Source organism: Thermobia domestica, chromosome 15, assembly GCF_964235325.1.
Source record: "Thermobia domestica chromosome 15, izTheDome1.hap1.1, whole genome shotgun sequence".
Taxonomy (NCBI): Eukaryota; Metazoa; Arthropoda; class Insecta; order Zygentoma; family Lepismatidae; genus Thermobia; species Thermobia domestica.
The window spans coordinates 3678000-3697405 of NC_137468.1; the positions used below are offsets into that span (position 1 = coordinate 3678000).

Consider the following 19406-nt stretch of genomic DNA (forward strand, 5'->3'; position numbering starts at 1 on the left):
GTAAACTGAAAAATAGTTAAATATCTTCTACACAAGGCTTTCAATGTCAATTGCCCAACCATCCACACGATTCTGTACGCAGTTATTTAAGATATGAGCAGGGCAACCTATTCCTAAAATAGTTTTATCAAGAGAAGTTTGAAGGTGACAAAAAAAAATATTAGTCCCCTTCCTATTTATACCACCAAAATTGCTACTGAAATTGTCCCCATTGAAAGCTATGAATTTATCAGGCATTTTTGTGTTTTCTAATGCATTAACCACAACTTTCGAAACTGTGTCAGACTCTTCATCTGGAATTCATGTAACATCTAACAGTTTATGTGACATACCTGTATTCGCATCAAAGTACTGAATCAAAATGGGACACATCTTGATTGCTCCGTGATTGGAAGTGTCACTTGAAACACCAATATATTTTATATTCTGAATGTTGGACTCATTTGCTATTATATTCAAGGAATGAGGAGCCAAAACATTATTTACTATGGCTTCTGCTTTCGTTCTTGCTAAGGAAATGTGGGTGGCAACTGAGGAGTCACTGAGAATCTGCTTAAATAATTTCGTTGAACAATCGCATGATTTGTAGCTTTGGTGATGAACCACGGTGTGAAACGCCAATGCAGCCTCTGCTGCCAATACTTTATTTTCTTCTGTAGTGTCTTGTTTTAAGAAGAATTTGTCCACTGTTTTAGATGAATGAGCACTACGTATGCATTTTTTGTGTTTTTCTGAAAATAAATGTCGACTCAAGTCTGCGCGACCTTTATTCGCTATCGATACGACGGAATTACACATTTCACAAAAAACTTCATAGTCACTTTTTTGTCTTTTTAAACACGAGAAACTCCTTCTGTAAATCGTCATTAAATTTGCACTTTCGTCGTGACATTTTATTTACCACTTTGATTCAAAGCAATTGACACGAAAAAATCCAAATAATAATGCTCTTGCTGTTTAGTTTATCACAACACCAAGTGGTCAACACACAGTCAGGAACTAATTGGCGGATTAAAAACGATTGTTCAACTGATGCCCAGCGTTGCCATCCAAACAGCAGATCATTACATCACTACGCTAAAAAAAATTATGATCTTTCATATATAATTATGCCAAAATTAGACTCGCTTTCTTCCTTATTATATTTTACTTAATAATAACTTCGTTTACCCGGATCTATTGAATTCAGAAAAAATTCGAAGTTTTATTTCCTGTACACGACGTGTAGGAAATATCAGTATGCTGTTTCATAAGGATTTCATTTCCGTGCAAAACTGGTGACAATCTTGAAACCGAGAAAATATAAGTGATTTTTGAGGACGCGATGTGGCTCAAAATCACGACTTCCACCAAAAGGATTTGTTTGCACTCTAACGCGTTGCTTATACAGCTTTAACTAAATAAATATGTATTTACATGATTTCAGATTTCCTCTTCAGCGATTATGTACGTTTCTGACATTGAAATAATCCGAAATCAGACTCAACAATCGAGGAGGCTTAAAGATGCTATTTTTGTAGATGATATGAAATCGAACGATAGGCCTATATGCTCATTCACAGACATCTACGTCCTTAAGGAAGGCCAAGAACCCGGCAGTTGTTTTTGTGCTTACTGAACGCCTCTTTTGATTTCTTACCCTCTGCTACAAAAAATGCATTTCTTACTCTCCGTGTGGGTGTGTGTGTGTGTGTGTGTGTGTGTGAGAGAGAGAGAGAGAGAGAGAGAGAGAGAGGAGAGAAATAACATTTTGGTCTCAGCTAAGGTAAAGTATTATGCAGGACTACGCTATGCCAGATACTAAGACAGTTCAAGTTATACTAGGTTTCGCATAACTATGCTAGGATTGGCAACGCTGCTAATGTGACTGCAGGTGCATTATCTTTCTTATCAAGCACTTTTTTAAGAATTGATCACTGCTTGACGTAACAGTGATTTTATCATATGAGTGATTTTTCGTTCATTTATGCTATGCTAGGATTATTATTTTTGTCACTACGAATCGTTTCTTGAGTTTAAAATTATATCTAATAATGAACTGCAATATAACAAAATCCCTGAACACATAATTTGTACATATAGTAGGGCTATTTGTTTATTAGCATGTTGAAATTCATATCGATTATTAGCCAACGTAAAACGAGTACAAAAGAGTACTTCACTGAAAAAGAGAGAGTACAAAAGTACATGCCTTGAAAAAGAGTACCGGTACATGTACTCTTAAAAGAGTACGTCTGGTAACCCTATAGTATGTATCTTCTAACGTTGGCAAAGTAACTTTTATTCACATACTATTTGTAAATTAATTAAAATAAAAAAGCGAAGTTGTTTACCCGCTCTAGAGTTTCTAGTGTTTGAGGGTCTATCTTGTATATAAAAGGAGCCTCTGTAAAAGTATAGAATTCGTCGTCTATTGGATACACGGAGACCATGGTATTGTCTGTCAATTCTTCAGAACGAAACGTAGAACACATTCTAGAAAGAAATAATACATCACGTTAATAATAACTAGAGACCGGATGTTAATCATTAAAAACCTGGAAAATAGGCACTTAAAATTTAAAAAAAAAAAATAGGTAATTAAATAGGCACTGAAACTAACTCGAAACAATGAAGATAAGTACTCAATACAAACAAAGAATAAATTCATGTCACAGATAATGTTCAAACAATACAGAAACACACCCAAGAGGAACGGGAATGGGGAATGGCGGAAACTTCATAACACGGAACTACATAATTTATATGGCTTACCCAACATTGTTAGGGTCGTCAAGTCTAGGAGGCTTAGGTGGGCGGGTCATGTAGCTAGAATGGAAGAAAGTAGAAACGCTTTCAAAGTCTTGACTGGAAGACCAATCGGAAAACGACCATTAGGAAGACCTAGGCGCAGATGGGAGGACAATATTAAGATAGATCTCGCAGAGATTGGAATACAAAGTAGAAACTGGATGGAGTTAGCTAAGGATAGAAGTCAGTGGAGAGCTTTTGTGAACGCGGCATTGAACCTCCGGGTTCCATAGGCCATGGAGTTAGTTACTTAGTTCTATTTGTTAATATAAACGAAGTTTGTTCTATGTATACTTGGCATATACATTCTCTAAAGCATTTTATCAGTAGACATAAGAGTCCAAATTTTATACATTTTATCAGTACACACAATAGTCCAAAGTTTTACAGCACTTTGTCAGTGCACTTAATAGTCCAAAGTTAATAGTGCACTTAATAGTCAGTGCACTTAATAGTGCACTTAATAAACACAACAAACAGCGCTTATATTTCTCGGAAGAGGCAGAATCCTTTCTTGAAATAATAAATTATATATTTTTTCCATGATAAAGTCTTACTTATTTTGAAGAAAATGCATAGCATAGACAACATTAGACACTAAAGCAATTATTTAGGCAGGAATGGGCGAAATAGGCAAAATATAATTGGTTTAAATTGAAACTATAACCCCCCCCATATAAACTTTAAAACGTTATTTTTGATCATATCTTTAATATTAAAGAAGAGGCATTTTGCCTAACATCCGGTCTTTAATAATAACACATAACGTAGAATGAGATTATGTGTATAATGGATACATTTATAAAGGATGTTCCTTAAGGAACGTAAATTTTAAAATGCCCGCCATTTTTGTTCTAGTAAGTTGCCAGCCCTGAAGGGTACATAATTTTCGTGTGTTGTATTTGTGAGTAGTAGTTACAGAGTGCTGAATACTTAGTGATCGTCATGTTTTTCCGTACAGGTAGGAATGCAGGACGGAACAACGTATTGTCATAGTGAAAACTTATTACAAATTTGATGAATGGCATAGAAAACAGATGACGATCATGTGGTAATCGGCGTTTCGTGACTATACTAACTGCAAATACGACAGGTGAAGATCGTGAAACATTCAGTGCTGCCAACATAGACTACTAGAACATGGCAGACATTTCAAAGGTTGCGCTTTTTAGGGAACAACTTTGTATGCAATGTAGCGTGTGTTGTATTATAACCGTTGCTTCCATCAGTATCTGTATAAAAGGATTTTAAATTTTTAAGCAATTCAAAATGTGTTTTTCTTGCAACATATTTCTTTCTAAATGTAATTTCTTCCTTGGAAACTAGAGCTGGCTAAGAGCGACTTTTTTTCTCTCTCTCTCTTTAGTCATTCATATCTAGAGAAACAAAACTGTTGTCATGTCCATGCAAAGAAAATTACTCTAAAGAAAAAAAGAGCTGGTTCATGTGCCTGCTTGAATGTGCATTCTGCTGTTATGATTTTATTAATAACAGTCAAGGTAAGGTAATAACAGAAGTTCTCATTAATATTGACCTTGAGAATGTTCTGTTACCTCCCTTGCGTATTAGGGGGCCGCGGTGGCTCAGTGGTAGAGCGTTCACCTCTGGTGCATGGGGTCCCTGGTTCTAACCCTGCTCCCGCCACGTGAACTTTGTGGTGGACAAACACCGTGTGCGTGGGTTTTCTCGGGGTTCTCCCGTTTCCTCCCACTTTCTTCATTCCACCAATTCATTCATTTCTCATAATCACCGTCTCCTTTAGCCTAACCGGCATAACCGTGGGACGTAAAACTCAAAGATTTCATTTCATTTTTCCCTTGCGTATTAAGCTGCGAATAATGTAGCAGCAGACGAGGTCGTTCAGTGGTAGAGTGCCCGCTTCTGATGTGCGAGGTCGCTCGTTCAATTCCAAGTGGACTTTGTGATAGACAAACACAAAGTCCGTGTCTTTCCTTGAAGTTCCTCTGTTTCCTTCCATTTTATTCATTTTTACCGTTTCTTTCATTATTATTAACACCGTCTCCCTTATCTTCGGAAGATAATTGTGAGATGATAAAACTCAATAATAATAATAATAATAATAATAATAATAATAATAATAATAATAATAATTTTTATTGCATACTGGAAATTACAGACAACTGCCCACTTATAATTTCCATACAAATAACATACAAATAACAAAAATAAACATAATCTATATTATAAAATTGAAAGTGAATATGTTTGTGCCTCTTAATCTCTTGAACGGCCCTATTGATTTCGATCAAATTTTCAACGTAGATTAAGTTTGGAACTAGGATGATGTTTATCATTTCACTTTGACACAGCAACGTAGCGGTGGGGGAGGAGGCGAAAATATACAAAAATCAATAAATATAAAAATAAAAGTGCCTATGTACGTAAATTAATAACTTTTGAGCCACCCGGTCGATCTCAATCAAATTTTGAACATATATGAAGTTCAAACCTGGGAAGCTTTTTATCATCTCATTTTGACAGTAGGTCTTAGGGGAGGGGGAGGGAGGAGGGGAAATATATATGACAATGAATAAAACTTAATAACTCCTGAATCACCCTACCGATCTCGATCAAACTTTCAATGTAGATAAGCTTCGGGCCTGGGATGTTTTCTTCATTTCACTTTTACAGTGCAACGAAGGGGAGGGGGTGGGGGTAGATATATTTTTAAAAAAGAAAAATAATAGTGACTGTGTTTGTGACTTCACCACGCTTAAACCACCCAACCGATCTTAATCAAATTTTCAACATAGATCAGGTTCAGACCTGAGGTCCTTTTTATTATATCGCTTTAACATTAGAACTTAGGGGAGGGGGAGGGGAGGGGAGAAATCTATAAAAATAAATAAAACTTAATAGCTCTTGAACCACCCAACCGTACTCGATCAAATTTTTAACATAGATGAGGTTCCGGCCTGATTCGGGCCGGATTCTATAATTTAACTTTCACGGTAAAACTTAGGGGAGGGGAAGGAAGGGGAGATATATATAAAAACAAATAAAACTTAATAACTCTTGAACCACAGAACCGATCTCGATCAAATTTTCAACCTAGATTAAGTTCGAACATGAGATGATTTTTGTCGTATCACTTTGACGATGTAACTTAAAGGAGGGAAAGACATTTACAAATGATCGAAAATCACCTATATTAGTGTCGAATTTATAGTTTTTAAGGTCGCTGAGATGAACACTGACATTTCTGATGCCTTTTAAATCCAAATTTAGCCTCGCAAATTGTCGGAGGGGAGGGGGATATATTAAAAAATCATCGAAAATGACCAATATCAAGCAGGAGCGCTTACGTTAGTAATAGTAAAAAGTGGCTGACTAACGAAACATATTACTGTTTTTTCTTAATTTAACCCAGCGAAGGTAATTGATGCTAGTACATTATAAAATACAAATTATACATGCACAGAAAAGGAAAAAAAATCATGCATAAAATAAACACGCTGTTATATAAAAGAAAATAATACTCTTAGCTGATAATGAAATGATTAATAGAACTGTCTTTGTATAGTACTAAAATTATGATCAAAAATGTCAATAACACTGGCAAAATCATTGGCTACTGATAAAATTTTATACAATGGAACATCATGGAGAAACTGAATGGGTTTAAATATTTTCGGATTTCTTATATGATAACTGGTTGTATACAAAGTTATTATTGATAACAGATTCAAATTACCGTTAAGAATTGAATGTAGGATTTTAAGATCCAAGATAATCCTTCTTTCAGACAACCTTAACATACCTAAGGACATCCTAACTTCATCCAACGAATAATAATAATAATAATAATAATAATAATAATAATAATAATAATAATAATAATAATAATAATAATATAATTTCTCAAAGCATTGATTAATGATAGACCGTACAAATTTCTGTCCTGCCAGAAGGCTCTTCGAAGGACTTCTATACACGAGCCGCTTTCCTACCGGCAGGATGTATCTCCCCAATGGAAAGAGCGTGAGTTTGTCCTTCCGGGAGGACGGAAATCTTCCAGCAATACGCATTTTAAAATATACAATAAGCACTATAAGAATAGGGTTAGTGCTTCCCAATTATCACCGAAATTTTCTCTACTCCCTACATTATTGCTGTTTGGTGGATCAAAATAGAGAGTTTAAACGTACACACGATCACCTTTAGAAAACATCCCGCCAAGGGCGCCGATCCTGGGGTTCCGGGGGGGGGGGGGCAGGTCCCCGACAAAGCTCATGAATTAGAACGACAATTAGAACGTGTACAAAGTACTCTAATTTGTAGATAAATATGACAGGACTTCTAGGACGTTACATTCTGCTTGAAGGACATTATACCTTCTAAGGTTAAAGATAGTATTGTTTCCGATGTCAAAAATTACTTCAAAGTTGAGATACAAATAAATTAATACAAATCAGGGGCATCATTTCAGACTTCGCTTGGGGGGGGGGAGAGCACCACCACATAAGACTTTCACGTTTTGTACTAGTATATTAGTAGGCAATCTATTAAAGTATACGTATTCCTCAAACTCTTGGGGGGCAATTGCCCCCTCTTGCCCCCACAAATATGCCATTTTTGAAGTCATTTTCTCATTGGCTCATTAACAAGTATCTTTAAAAAAATAATCTCATAGGATTCATCGCTGTAGAGTCAATGTAAAAGGTACGATTAGAAATTTTACAACTTTGGCTTCTTTTTTACCATTTTCATGAGCGATACTTCTTTATTAGACATTGAATACATGCTTATTTGTTGTCTATTCTCACAAATGTATATTTTCTATCGAAATAACGTTGAATTGATTTTGAGTTTAACGTCCCTTTCAGCAGCGAGGCTATATGAGACGGGACCTACAAATTAACATGGAATCCGAATCACATGAACTCCCGCAGGGAATCGAATGGTCTGAAAATACGGTCTTCTTATTTCTCACCTTAACCATAGGTTGGTGGGCAACATGGAAATTTTAAAACTTTTCTCTCCCTTGGGAGAGATGTTTCATACTTTGATAAGATCTCTTCTTCGTAACTGCATCTAGATATTCTATCCTTGGTCTTCCTCTTCCTGGTTTTCCTTCTGCCTTTTCCTCTATCAGAACAGTGATCCAATCGGAGTGTCGAATAAGATGGCCAAGCATGTTGTTTCTTCTTTTTCCTATCATCCTCATGATCTGTCGTCCTTCATTAGCTTCCTTTAGTACGTCTTCATTCCTTTTCCTTTCGGTCCATGATATGCGCAGCATTCTGTAGACTTCCATATTTTAGGGATGCATTATCGTAACTGAAAATGGCAGGTGTTTTGGAAAGCTGAATGCACTTCAAAAGATTATTTTTCATTATATGTTATTGTTTTAATTCTGATACCTACAAAAGAGTGCTGAAAATAGAGTTACTTTATAAAACCTTAAACAGTTAAGTTTATTTCGAAGTTTAAATTTTATCATACAGGGTGGTCCAAAAGTAGGTGCACACCCCTTCATAGATCAGGAACAACATTCTAGCTTATAGGTTTATTTGTTTCAGCAGCTCCAAGCTTAAGATATAAGTAAAAAGACAAGAACAAATAATAAAGAAACTAAGTCTACCTGATGAATAACAATAAGAAATTATATAAAAAGCAATGAGTTGATCAGTACAGGACTGTATACCGGTACCTACTTTTGGTGTATTATTATGACAAAAGCGTCATTATCTCGATAACTTCTTTGCAAAGAAGGCTTCCCTGATGATTGGGAGGTGCAATGTGCGGTGAGTCCTCCTTCATATTCCAGACTTCAGATTTATTTCGTCATGAATCCCAACAATTGGCTGAGATATGGCCAAAGAATGTTACTACAAGCAGAGGGTATTTTATCTAACCAGCCATTGTACTCTCTTTCCTTTCAAAATGATCCACGTATGGCATATTTAAATCGTACCAACCCAATAAATTTATTTTGTTTCCATACAGTGAGCTGTTTACGAAGTTTAATCAGACGAAAAGACCCAAATTATTATATGTTTTACGAGGGTCATCCAGAAAATAAAGACCGTTTAGTTATACAAAATGGAAAACACAATATTTATTTTTTAAAAAAAAAAGTTATGTTACGTACCGAAAGTTTTCCTCGTTCTCTTTTCAACCATCTTCGTTTAAACATTTGTTTTATCTGTTCACGAATTTCTGAATTCTCCTGTCATACCCTTCTTTCCGAGTTCATTAAGCCAAGTGGTCACTGCAATCAAATAACAAAAGATCGCTTGCGTATTTCCGCCGCATAGCTAACTCTTCCTTCTCTTTTCAGGTCAACTGGCTTCCGTAACAGCTGTGCTCATAAAGCTGTGAGTAGAAGTAAGAAGTGTTATACAATTTCTAAATGCACGCCCTCAAACTGTTGCTAGAACTCAAAAATTGATGAATCTAGGGATGCGCACGAGACGAGTCGAGACAGGATTTTCTTGACAAAATTCGAGTCGAGACACGGCTCTTCCAATAGAGAAATATACATTTTTCGAGTCGAGACATCACTTTTACAGCACCTTTTCGAGACGAGACAGCCACAAATCTTGTCTCGTGCGCATCCCTAGATGGATCAGTTAGGATGGGAAATTTTTGATCACCCACCCTATAGTCCGGAACTTACTCTTATCGATTTCCACCTTTTTCCTAAGCTAAAACAGTTTGTGGGCAGTGAACGTTTGGGAAGTGCTGAAGAGTTAGAGAATGCAGTAACCAGCTTAAACTGGCAGCAGAAGAGTACAACGTGGAAATCTGAAGCATGTAACCAGATACAACAAATGTTTAAATGACGGTGGTGATTATGTAGAGAATTGACGGAAGCTTCAGGTACGTAACAGATTTGTTTTTTACAATAATTTTGTTTAACTAAACGATTTTTTTATTTTCTGAAAGACCCTCGTAATATCATGGACATACAAACATATACACATCATAGGGCAAATAAAGAATTTTGAATACTTAGATCATGGGTAGCAAATGCTCTTAGAAATATACCTACGCACCTTTGGAAAATTGTTTGGCATGGATCTGGAACTGCACTAGTTCCAAATTCTGAGATGACAATTCGTTTAGCAGCCATGTTGCGTTTGAAAGTTTCGGACTGAAGGAAACGATTTTGGTAAGTCACTTTTCCGTTCTGGAAGGAAAACCTGGAAAACAAAAAAAAATTTATTAGATAATAATAATACTAGTTCAACATAATGTCTTAAAATAACATGTATAATTCAACCTCCCACAATGTCCCTTAGGCTAAGAGACACGGGTGATTAAGAAACATTAATTAGTTATGAAAGATTTGGTGGAGTGAAAATGTTGGAGAAAAATGGGAGAACCAAGAGAAAACCCGTCGACACGACATTGTTCACCACCAACTTACTCTGGAATCCAACCAGGACCTTTAACATCATAAATAACTTTTTTGTCACTGAGCCGTTGCGTCATAAAATCCAAAAGTACCTAACTATTTCAGAAAATAAACAAACAACCAAAACCATAAATTTATAATCGCAATTAATATAGAAGAAAATCTCAATTTCTCTTCCTATATTCAAAATTTATCAGATGCACTACTTTTGAGAACACTTTCTGTATTTGTAAAGGAACTTTAGAAAAAGAAAAGAAATAGTGGATGTGTCTTTGTTGGGGATTGGTGTTGTAAGAAGCACTAATCAAGCACTAACGATTGCACTAGAAGAGATCATTCTTTTGAATTTGGCGGCAATTTGACCCAATGAAAATTTCCCCCATGTATTTCTTATGGGAGTTTCGTGTCACATAATGGACCATATCTACTCTAATAGTGTTCATTATCGAAACTATTAGTATTCTTATAAGCAGTAACGATGCACTATCCATTGCACTACGTTTCATGTCACTGCTTTCTGGGGTCAACGTGAATTTAGCCCTCCAAAGTTTTTTTTTTTTTTTTTGCTTCTAGCGTCCCAAGTATTGGAGCACTAATGTTGGGAGTTGGTGCTCTAACAAGCACTAACGAAGCGCTAACGACTGCACTAGAAAAGATCATTAGTGCTCCTAAGGGAGGGTCTCATTAGAAGTAATGATTGTAGTGATTCATAAACATTATAGAATACAGAGAATCGTGTATTGTTTATTTATTTGTTAGAATCAGGCAATGAGAATTAAGACTCCATACTTAGTACGTACGTCCGCCCATCCGTCAGTCCGTTATTCTACATGATAATTCTTGAACGGACACGATTTTTAAAAATTGTATTTTGGCAATAAATGGCTAGAAAAATGAAATGGAATTTTTGAGTTTGGCGTCCCACGGTTATGCCGGCTAGGCTAAAGGAGACGGTGATGACGAGCAATAAATGAGATGGCGGAATGAAGGAAATGGGAGGAAACGGGGGAACCACGATGAAACCCACGCACACGGTGCTTGTCCACCACAAAGTTTACCTGGCAGAAGCAGGGTTTGAACCCGGGACCCCATGTACCAGAGCTGAACGCTCTACCACTTAAAAAAAAAGACCAAACGCTCATACCTCAGTTTCCTGAGCAACCCGAGTTTCCTCGTATACAAGGTCTCTTTGACCTTTACCATATTAGACAGGGACACAAACACATATATATCCAGGACAGTTAAAATTCCAACCTTGCTCTTCAGAGGGATTCGAACTCCCAGTGGATTGCGCCTCATGATCCGAAGCCGAACGCCCGAGATCACTCGGCTATTGCCACCGGCAACCACTGAGCCAACGCGGATCCAGAATAGATGGCTAGAGCAATTATCTGTTTCAAGTTCGTTAACGGAGACAATCTGCTACCTTCTTTAAAGGTAAAGATGACTTTAATTATAGCTATCCATATCCCAGTTTCTTCTATTGAAACAAAGGCAGTAGAACTTACACATCTCGCCAACAGATGACAGCAAACATCCATCAGCAGTTGACATCTGCCGGACAGGTTGAAAGTTTTACTGCGTGATCTTTTTTACTATCTGCCAATGTTTATTTATTTATTTATTTATTTATTTACAGCAGCCTATATTTTACATACATTTAGCACTGTAAAGTAGCAGATTGTATCTCTTGTAGCTTGACTTCTAACGTTGACATACAGACCTCTAACAGTAGTGAGGCATATACTTTTAATCTCCCTTAAACATATATTCTTATACTTCGTATATATCCATATTTATATATATTTATATCTACTAACCGATGCAGTAGAGCTGACCCATCAAACAGATGCTTGAATTCCGAATCTCCAAAAGAAAGCTTCCCTGGTCCATTTCTTAGGAGAGTGCCTCGAAGCCATTCTGGGAAGGAACCTACGACATAAAGAAGGATCATGGATTAATTAACGGTATCCGTGATTTAGGGGAAACACGGGAGAATTCCCCCCTGAAGTTATAAAATCCCCCTATCGGGACATGTCTCCGATCGTGCTCAACATAGATAACCAGTATTGTTGGAGTACTATTTTCACCTTCTAGGTAATGAAAGTGTCCCCAGGAAAAATTTCAAATCATCAATGACTGGTGGGTAGGTTCAGGTGCAGTATTTACCTCTGTATACAATTTTAAATCCAAAATAAGTATCGCTGGAGGATGCGTTTATATTAGCGTGTACTACAAAATAGATTTTATGTGTGTTAACCCTTTAGAGACTGCCATAGCACATAAAGAGAGCCGACTGCTCCGGTTTGAAAAGTAGTGTTATATAAACATATCTACACCGAGATGATATGCTTCCTCCTTCGTAACTAAGCGGTTATCGTACACGCCTTTGGTGTGGGAGGTCCGGGCTTGATTCTCGTCGGAAGCTCATGTGGTTTGGATTCCAAGTTAATCAGTAGATCCCGTCTCATATAGCTCGCAGCTGAAAGGGACGTTAAACTCAAAATTAACTAAACTCAAGATGCTTATTTTTCGTTTAATTAGCCAGATAAGTCATTCAGTACTTAGTCATAGGTTTGAATGCCTCTTAAAAAATCAATTTCTCTTTCTGTCTCAAGAAAGACTAAAAGTACCCCCAAAAGGGTTAATTGAGCTCACTCGTGGCTATGTAAATATCATACGCGTCTTTGGCGCAGAAGACCCGTGTTCGATTTCCGGCAGAAAGCTCATATAGTTCGGATCCTACGTTAAGCTGTAAATCTCCGTCTCGTATAGACTCGTACTCACCAAAGAATGAAGAAGTCCGAGTTTATTGGACCTGGTGGCCTATCCGGCCTTGGGAGCAATGCACGAGGGGTCATCTCCCACCAACTATAAGTTAACTGAGCAACTCCCGTTAGTGTTCAAAGTATGGCAAGAGCTCAAATATCTACTTAATGTGTGCCGTCCGGTCGAAGGAGGTCTTACTGTAATTCTAATCTGGAACTTGACGTAACTACAATTATTTTGCATTTTGTAACAATTTTTTTATTGTTTTATTTTTCGAAAGACAAATTAGTACTATAGTCTTTAAATGACATGACTACGAAACTATTGTGACTATAAGCTTGAACATTTTCCTTTCGAATTGTAGGCATTTCATACAAATATAATTAACTATTTTCAATCTATAACATTCTGAAATCGGGTAAAGACTTTATAGACACTGTGATATTTGGTAGATGCATTTTCTCTGGATACTGTAGAAAATACAGTGTGCTAAAAATAATACTAATCCAAAGTAAAAATATACATTTCTCTTATCTTTGCAGGTAAAGTCACCAAACTTCACAAACAGCCGAACAAAGGTCAGAATTTCAGATCTGTATGCTAATAAAATACTGCAGTGTTCTCAAGGATGGCAAAGTACACTTTCGAACAACTGATTTCGATCATTCGAACAGCCCGGAAATAGTTCAATGAACATTCTGCAAGCAGTAGGGGCGGAACAAGCACTATTATGCCCACGGTAAAGCCCTATCAGTTTGTTGATGTATTTGTAATACTCTTGTACGATGAAAACACGTTGCTAGAAAGTGTATGGCGCCATCTATTGGTTAACCTTCAGAATACTAGATTATTCTCTTGGCATGCAGAGTTGAAACTTCTTATCTCTGTACGTGAAGTTTAGTGAGAACTGAAATACAAGCTTTTATCTTTGGATAGTTCTTTTATAAACATCCTGTATGTTACGTGCTTACCTGTGACTTGCCCTTGGATTGGCTCCAGCACCTCCTTCGTGCAAGATCTCACCCAAACAGAGATATCAAAGTTCGGGTACAAATTGACGCCACTGTCCACAGAATGTTCACTTCCCTTGACATTGGTGTGTTCCTCCAAATTCTTCTCCAATTTCTTCTTCCTATTTCCGACATACTTGAACATATTTAAACTGGTCGCCCAGAATTCACTTAAAAGTTACCTAAATAATAGGGAATAAAGCATAAAAACTTTAATATAAGCGTTCCTGTCAGAGTTTCAGATTTTATATACAGGGTAGTCCTGGATGAAGTGACTATATTTTGGGAAATGGTACGGGTGATCTGATCAAACAAAAAGACCATATCAACCAGGGTCCGATCTTAAACTGTAACAAATATGAACAGAAACACGAACACCACTACCAAGATCGATACACTTCATGTCTTAGAAGTAAATAATTTATTGAAGTAAGTAGTTGATGCGTAGTAGCTAGCAGGTAAACACCACATTGCCGGCCTCATACCTGTTAAATGATTAGTAATGTTTCCTACTGATTTCGTAAGTCTGCCAACAAGTGGCAGTACGCGTGACACAATTACTAATCGAAGCGTCACACTTGCAGTGTTGTGAGAGTGTGTATCTATAACTAGTGCACATTTATGAGCTACTCTTACTTAGGATGTTTCCGAAGCATTTCATAAACAGTCACTATAAGATGACACCTACACACAACAATGAGAAGTATGCGGACATATTTGTGTTCTGGATTTGTAATTGGAAGTGCTCACGTAGCTATTGAAGAACATAAAGGACGATTTCTATTACGTAATAAGGTAGTGTTTACTAAATCCTGTGACAAATCAGCTACACGAATAAGACGCAAGCTTTGACGCGACGTTGCCGAGTACTAAGGGGTGTGGCTATGGCTAAGCAGACATACTATAGCCCGATCAGGTGATAGGGGACAGACGTGGATGTGTACAAAATAAACGTGGCAATACCGTTGGCCTCTCATTTGCTAGCAGCATTTAAAGGGAACTTGGAGCGCCGCCTTCAAATGTCAAGATGTTTGTCACGCCGTTTAATACATCGTTAATTGAGAGAGTGTGGAACAGTTCCCAGTGCTAAAGTAGCTTTCGAACGTGAAGCCAATCTGTGGAAGAACAGGTAGAAACAATTTCCCTGGCTCTACCATAAGTACCTCACGAATGTCAACATGTTTGGATATTTCACGTACCCATGTGTGGCGGACACTACATGAGGACTGAAGCCGCGGTGGCTCAGTGGTAGAGCGTTTACCTCTGGTGCATGGGGTCCTTGGTTCGATCGCAGCTCGCGCCAAGTAAGCTTTGTGGTGAACAAACACAGTGTGCGTGGGTTTCTTGGCGTTCTCCCACTTTCTTCATTCCACCATTTTATTCGTTTCTCATCATCACCGTCTCCTATAGCCTACACAGTATAACCATAGGACATAAACCTTAAAGATTTCATTTCATTTCTACTATGTGGACAATTTGTATTCATTTAACCACCAAACATTACGGTACTCACATCCTGCTAACTACGTTCTTAGCGTTCAATTTTTTCATTGGTTAATACGTGCAATGCATTTTATATATTCATGAGTCAACCTTCACTCGTACTGGTGTGCACGAAGCCGTATTAGACACAATTAGGCTCAGGAAAACCCTGACGTAATACTTGCCACATGGTACCAAGATAAATTTTTCATAAACTCGTGGTGTAGGATGGTCAATGACACACTTATTGGCCCATTATCCTTTATGAATACATGAATGTACAGCAGTACCTTCATCTGCTGAAAAATTGTTTGACAGACCAGGTAGACGATGTTTCTTTGTACCCAAGGAAGAATTTCATCTTGCAACATGATAAAGCACCGGTGTATGCCAGTCGGTTGATCATTGAACATCTGAATGCTGCCTACTATACGCGATGGATTGGTCGTGGTAATCTGGTTACTTGGTAACTTCATTCTCCTCACTTCACTCCTACTCATATCTGTTTATTGGAATGCTGGAAACATAAGGTTTACTAGGAATTGATGAATATAAGCAGCGGCACAAACCTGTCTTCAACATAGGGGGACAAGTAAGACCGTTTTATTTTTGTTTGTTTGTTTTTTGTTAAGCGATGCTCAAAATATTTGTGAACTTGAAAAACAATCCTGTGGAGGATCAGGGAGCAGAGTTGTCTTCAACATTGGGGCACAGGCAGGTTTGAGGTTTGTTCTGGGTTGACATCAATTTCATCTCACTTTTCTTTGTGGCTATCGGACACAGATCATCACATTTCCCCCCCCCCCCAAAAAAAATACACATTTCAAATCGGATTATTGGGGGGAATAGTCCCCACAGTTCCAAGATTGGAGAGGACATGTTCCCCTCATCCCCCCGGGATTTGCGCCAGTGAATATAAGGTATGGAGTGGAAGATCACATTATAATTGCTAGTGAGCGACCTCAAATAACTTCCTCGAATATCATCGGGGGCTTCGTAATGCAACACAAAATGTCCTCCGACACGGTCAGAAGTATATTGATGTTGGTGGCTTCATATTTGAGAATCTACTGTGGCCTGCTATGTGGTCTTTTCACCCCATTAGAATTGTTATGTACAGTGACGTAACTAAGGGGGGCAAACGGGGCTTGTGCCCCGAGCGCCGGATTGTGAGGGGGATGCGAAACTGGGCAAATATCTATTTTCACTATAAGGTAAGGAAAGAAGTTTTAACAAACTAAAGATCATAAAAAAATACTCCAGAAACTTAGAAGGATTACAGTGACTCACCAACCTTAGGATCATATCCATAGAGCATAAATTAGCTTCAAAGCTATCTTTTGAGGACATTCTAGAAACTTCTGCAGCCAAAAGAGCCCGCAAAGTTTAATTTTAGTTCAAACATTTTGTGTTTTCATTTAACTTACATCGATTTAAGAATTTGTAAAATGACCGACCATAATACTCGAGACAACAGCTTGACTGTTTTTCATAGTTAAAAATTCCTAACTATATATAAAACTACATGAACTGACATATATTATTGAGCACTTCCTGTAGGGCTACAAAGATTAAATTTAGAATGATTGTAGGCTTCCAGAACTAACCGACAGGAAAATTGCCAAAAGTGAATATTTTTAATTTTTTAAGGGTCTAAAGGGGGATGAAGAAATTTCCAGGCTATTTAAATAGGCGTTTTCTTGGGATACAAAATCTTATCTTTTAGATAGTTGAAATAGGAAAAGAAACGATAGAATTGTGGGTTCAAGGGGTGCGATGCCGTAGGCCGAGCAAAGACTGTGTGGGAGCGAAGCCCCCGGATGGGCAGATTCAGGAAATCTGAAGAGCAAGTTCACAAAATTCATTGTTGATGCAAAGGCCGATAGATAAGAAATGCGAGGCCGTAGGCTGAGCAGAGTCGGGGGTCTGGGTGCGAAGCTCCCAGCTAGCCAAAGGCCAGTTATATTCTAAAGCAACAGACTGTTGATTCATTCTACACATATGCACATTTCGATATAATTCCAAAAACATTATGATTTGCAGTTATTATGATAAGACTATACGAATACGTCAAGCTTGCTATTCTCAGATCATTTGGCAATCAAATACAAATTAGTTTGGTGTTTTATCTTGTACTAAAAATTAAATTATGTCCTGCGATTTTGAAATCAAGCTTTACCACTTGGAGAAAAAATGGAATAGAAGAATTACTTTGTGATGCCATCGGGGATCGTTTTGGTTTGGTTGGTAGGGGGCGCTAAGGCGAGTTCCTTCCCCAGGCGACAACTTGTCTATTGTGCTGCCAAAATGTCTTGAGCCGTGGCAAAAATGCGAACTAACGCTCACACTCTCACACACCCACGCGTTGAGCCAATAAGGTTTCAGCTATTGCTAAGCGAGAGAAAGCGAGTGGAATTCCTTCAGCAGATAGCAGCGCTTGCAACGGAAGACTAGGGATCAAGTCAATGTAGCATATTTATAGCTGTGTCGCTGTTTATGTAGATATATCACCAGCGTGTGTCAACATAGTATTTTTCACTATTAATTACTTGTTTAATTACTTAATAACCATATATTAATTAGTTCTGCACCACAAAGTGATGCAAGAACCATTAATACAAGCATGTCCCTTTTAGTATTTACTTTCGGAAGTACCCTTACATTTCTATGTTTTACACGTTACTGCTTTTGTTTACGTTTTCCTAATCCATCTATGGGCCGCGGTGGCTCAGTGGTAGAGCGTTCACCTCTGGTGCTGGGGGTCCCGGGTTCGATCCCAGCCCCCGCCAAGTTAACTTTGTGGTGGACAAACACCGTGTGCGTGGGTTTTCTCGGGGCTCTCCCGTTTCCTCCCACTTTCTTCATTCCACCATTTCATTCATTTCTCATCTTCACCGCCTCCTTTTGCCTAACCGGAATAATCGTGGGACGTAAAACTCAAAGATTTCATTTCATTTCATTCCTAATCCATCTTTATTTGTGTTCATATCTCAGTTATCGCTCAAAATCGGACCTACTCATATGAACTTTTCTGCTCAGAACCATCCATAATAAAACTTCATTCTGGAACTGCCTGTACATAGCCAGAAAAGAGGAACACTTTTAACTGGGTCATCTCTCTATCTTGGAGGTTAGCCGCATTGAATCAGTGATTCTTTTCTTCTGTCCTGTTAGTGTTAAATTTACTTTTGTTTGTATATTGAACACTTTTATTTCTTATAAGTAACACTTCCCAAGTGTAACACTCCGATGTTGATAAAAGTTGACAGGTAGATACTACACAAAAAATAAACGAACACGTGCTTTTTTATTTTCTGAGGAAAAACTGTTTTAGGGGGCAAAAGCCCCCACCCAAAATTTTGAAAGTTGACGCTCGAAAGGCAAAAAAAAAAAAAAAAAAAGTGGACCGAAGTCAACGAAATTCTACACACATATTGTAGACGCGAAATGAGGGAATACAGGTTTCGTATTTTCCTGTAAAAAACGGTTAGGTGGGGCATGGACTCATCCAAACCTTTGATCACGAAATATCAAAAGTGCTAATAACAGTATGTCAGATGTGTGTAAAGGACATGGAGAATTGCAACGAAACTTTGTGTAGGGACAATTTGCGAAAAGTAAACGAATACGTTTTTCATTTTCTACGGAAAAAAGGTTTTGAAAGTTGAGGCCTGAAAGGCCAGAAGAAGTGAACCGAAGTGAATGAAATTGTGCACAGAAACTGTGGACATAAAATGAGGAAGTACAGGTTTCGTATTTTCCTGAAAAAAAAAGAAAAAGAAAAGAAAGAAAGAAAAACGTTTGGGTGGGAAATAGGCCCCTCCAAAACTTTGATCGTGAAATATCAATAATACATAAAAACAATTAATTGGATACATTAAAATATGAATGAGCAAAGACTCCTCTGCGGAGAAAGTGCAGAGGTAGAGCCCCAACAGAATTTTCGTACTGGCTTTCAGTTTAGTAGAACT

The 19406-nt window shown here is 37.7% G+C and overlaps 1 protein-coding gene across 1 annotated transcript in view; it reads right to left on the reverse strand.

The window, feature by feature from the left end:
* LOC145671807 (carotenoid isomerooxygenase-like) overlaps window positions 1-19406 on the reverse strand; it is a 62840-nt gene that overhangs the window by 31144 nt on the left and 12290 nt on the right. The window contains exons 2-5 of the mRNA XM_081741040.1: window positions 13915-14135; window positions 11995-12106; window positions 9813-9959; window positions 2334-2475 (exon numbers count right to left, since the gene is read on the reverse strand). Coding sequence (XP_081597166.1) covers window positions 2334-2475; window positions 9813-9959; window positions 11995-12106; window positions 13915-14098 — 585 coding nt within the window. The 5' untranslated portion in view covers window positions 14099-14135. The remainder of the gene's footprint in view (window positions 1-2333; window positions 2476-9812; window positions 9960-11994; window positions 12107-13914; window positions 14136-19406) is intronic.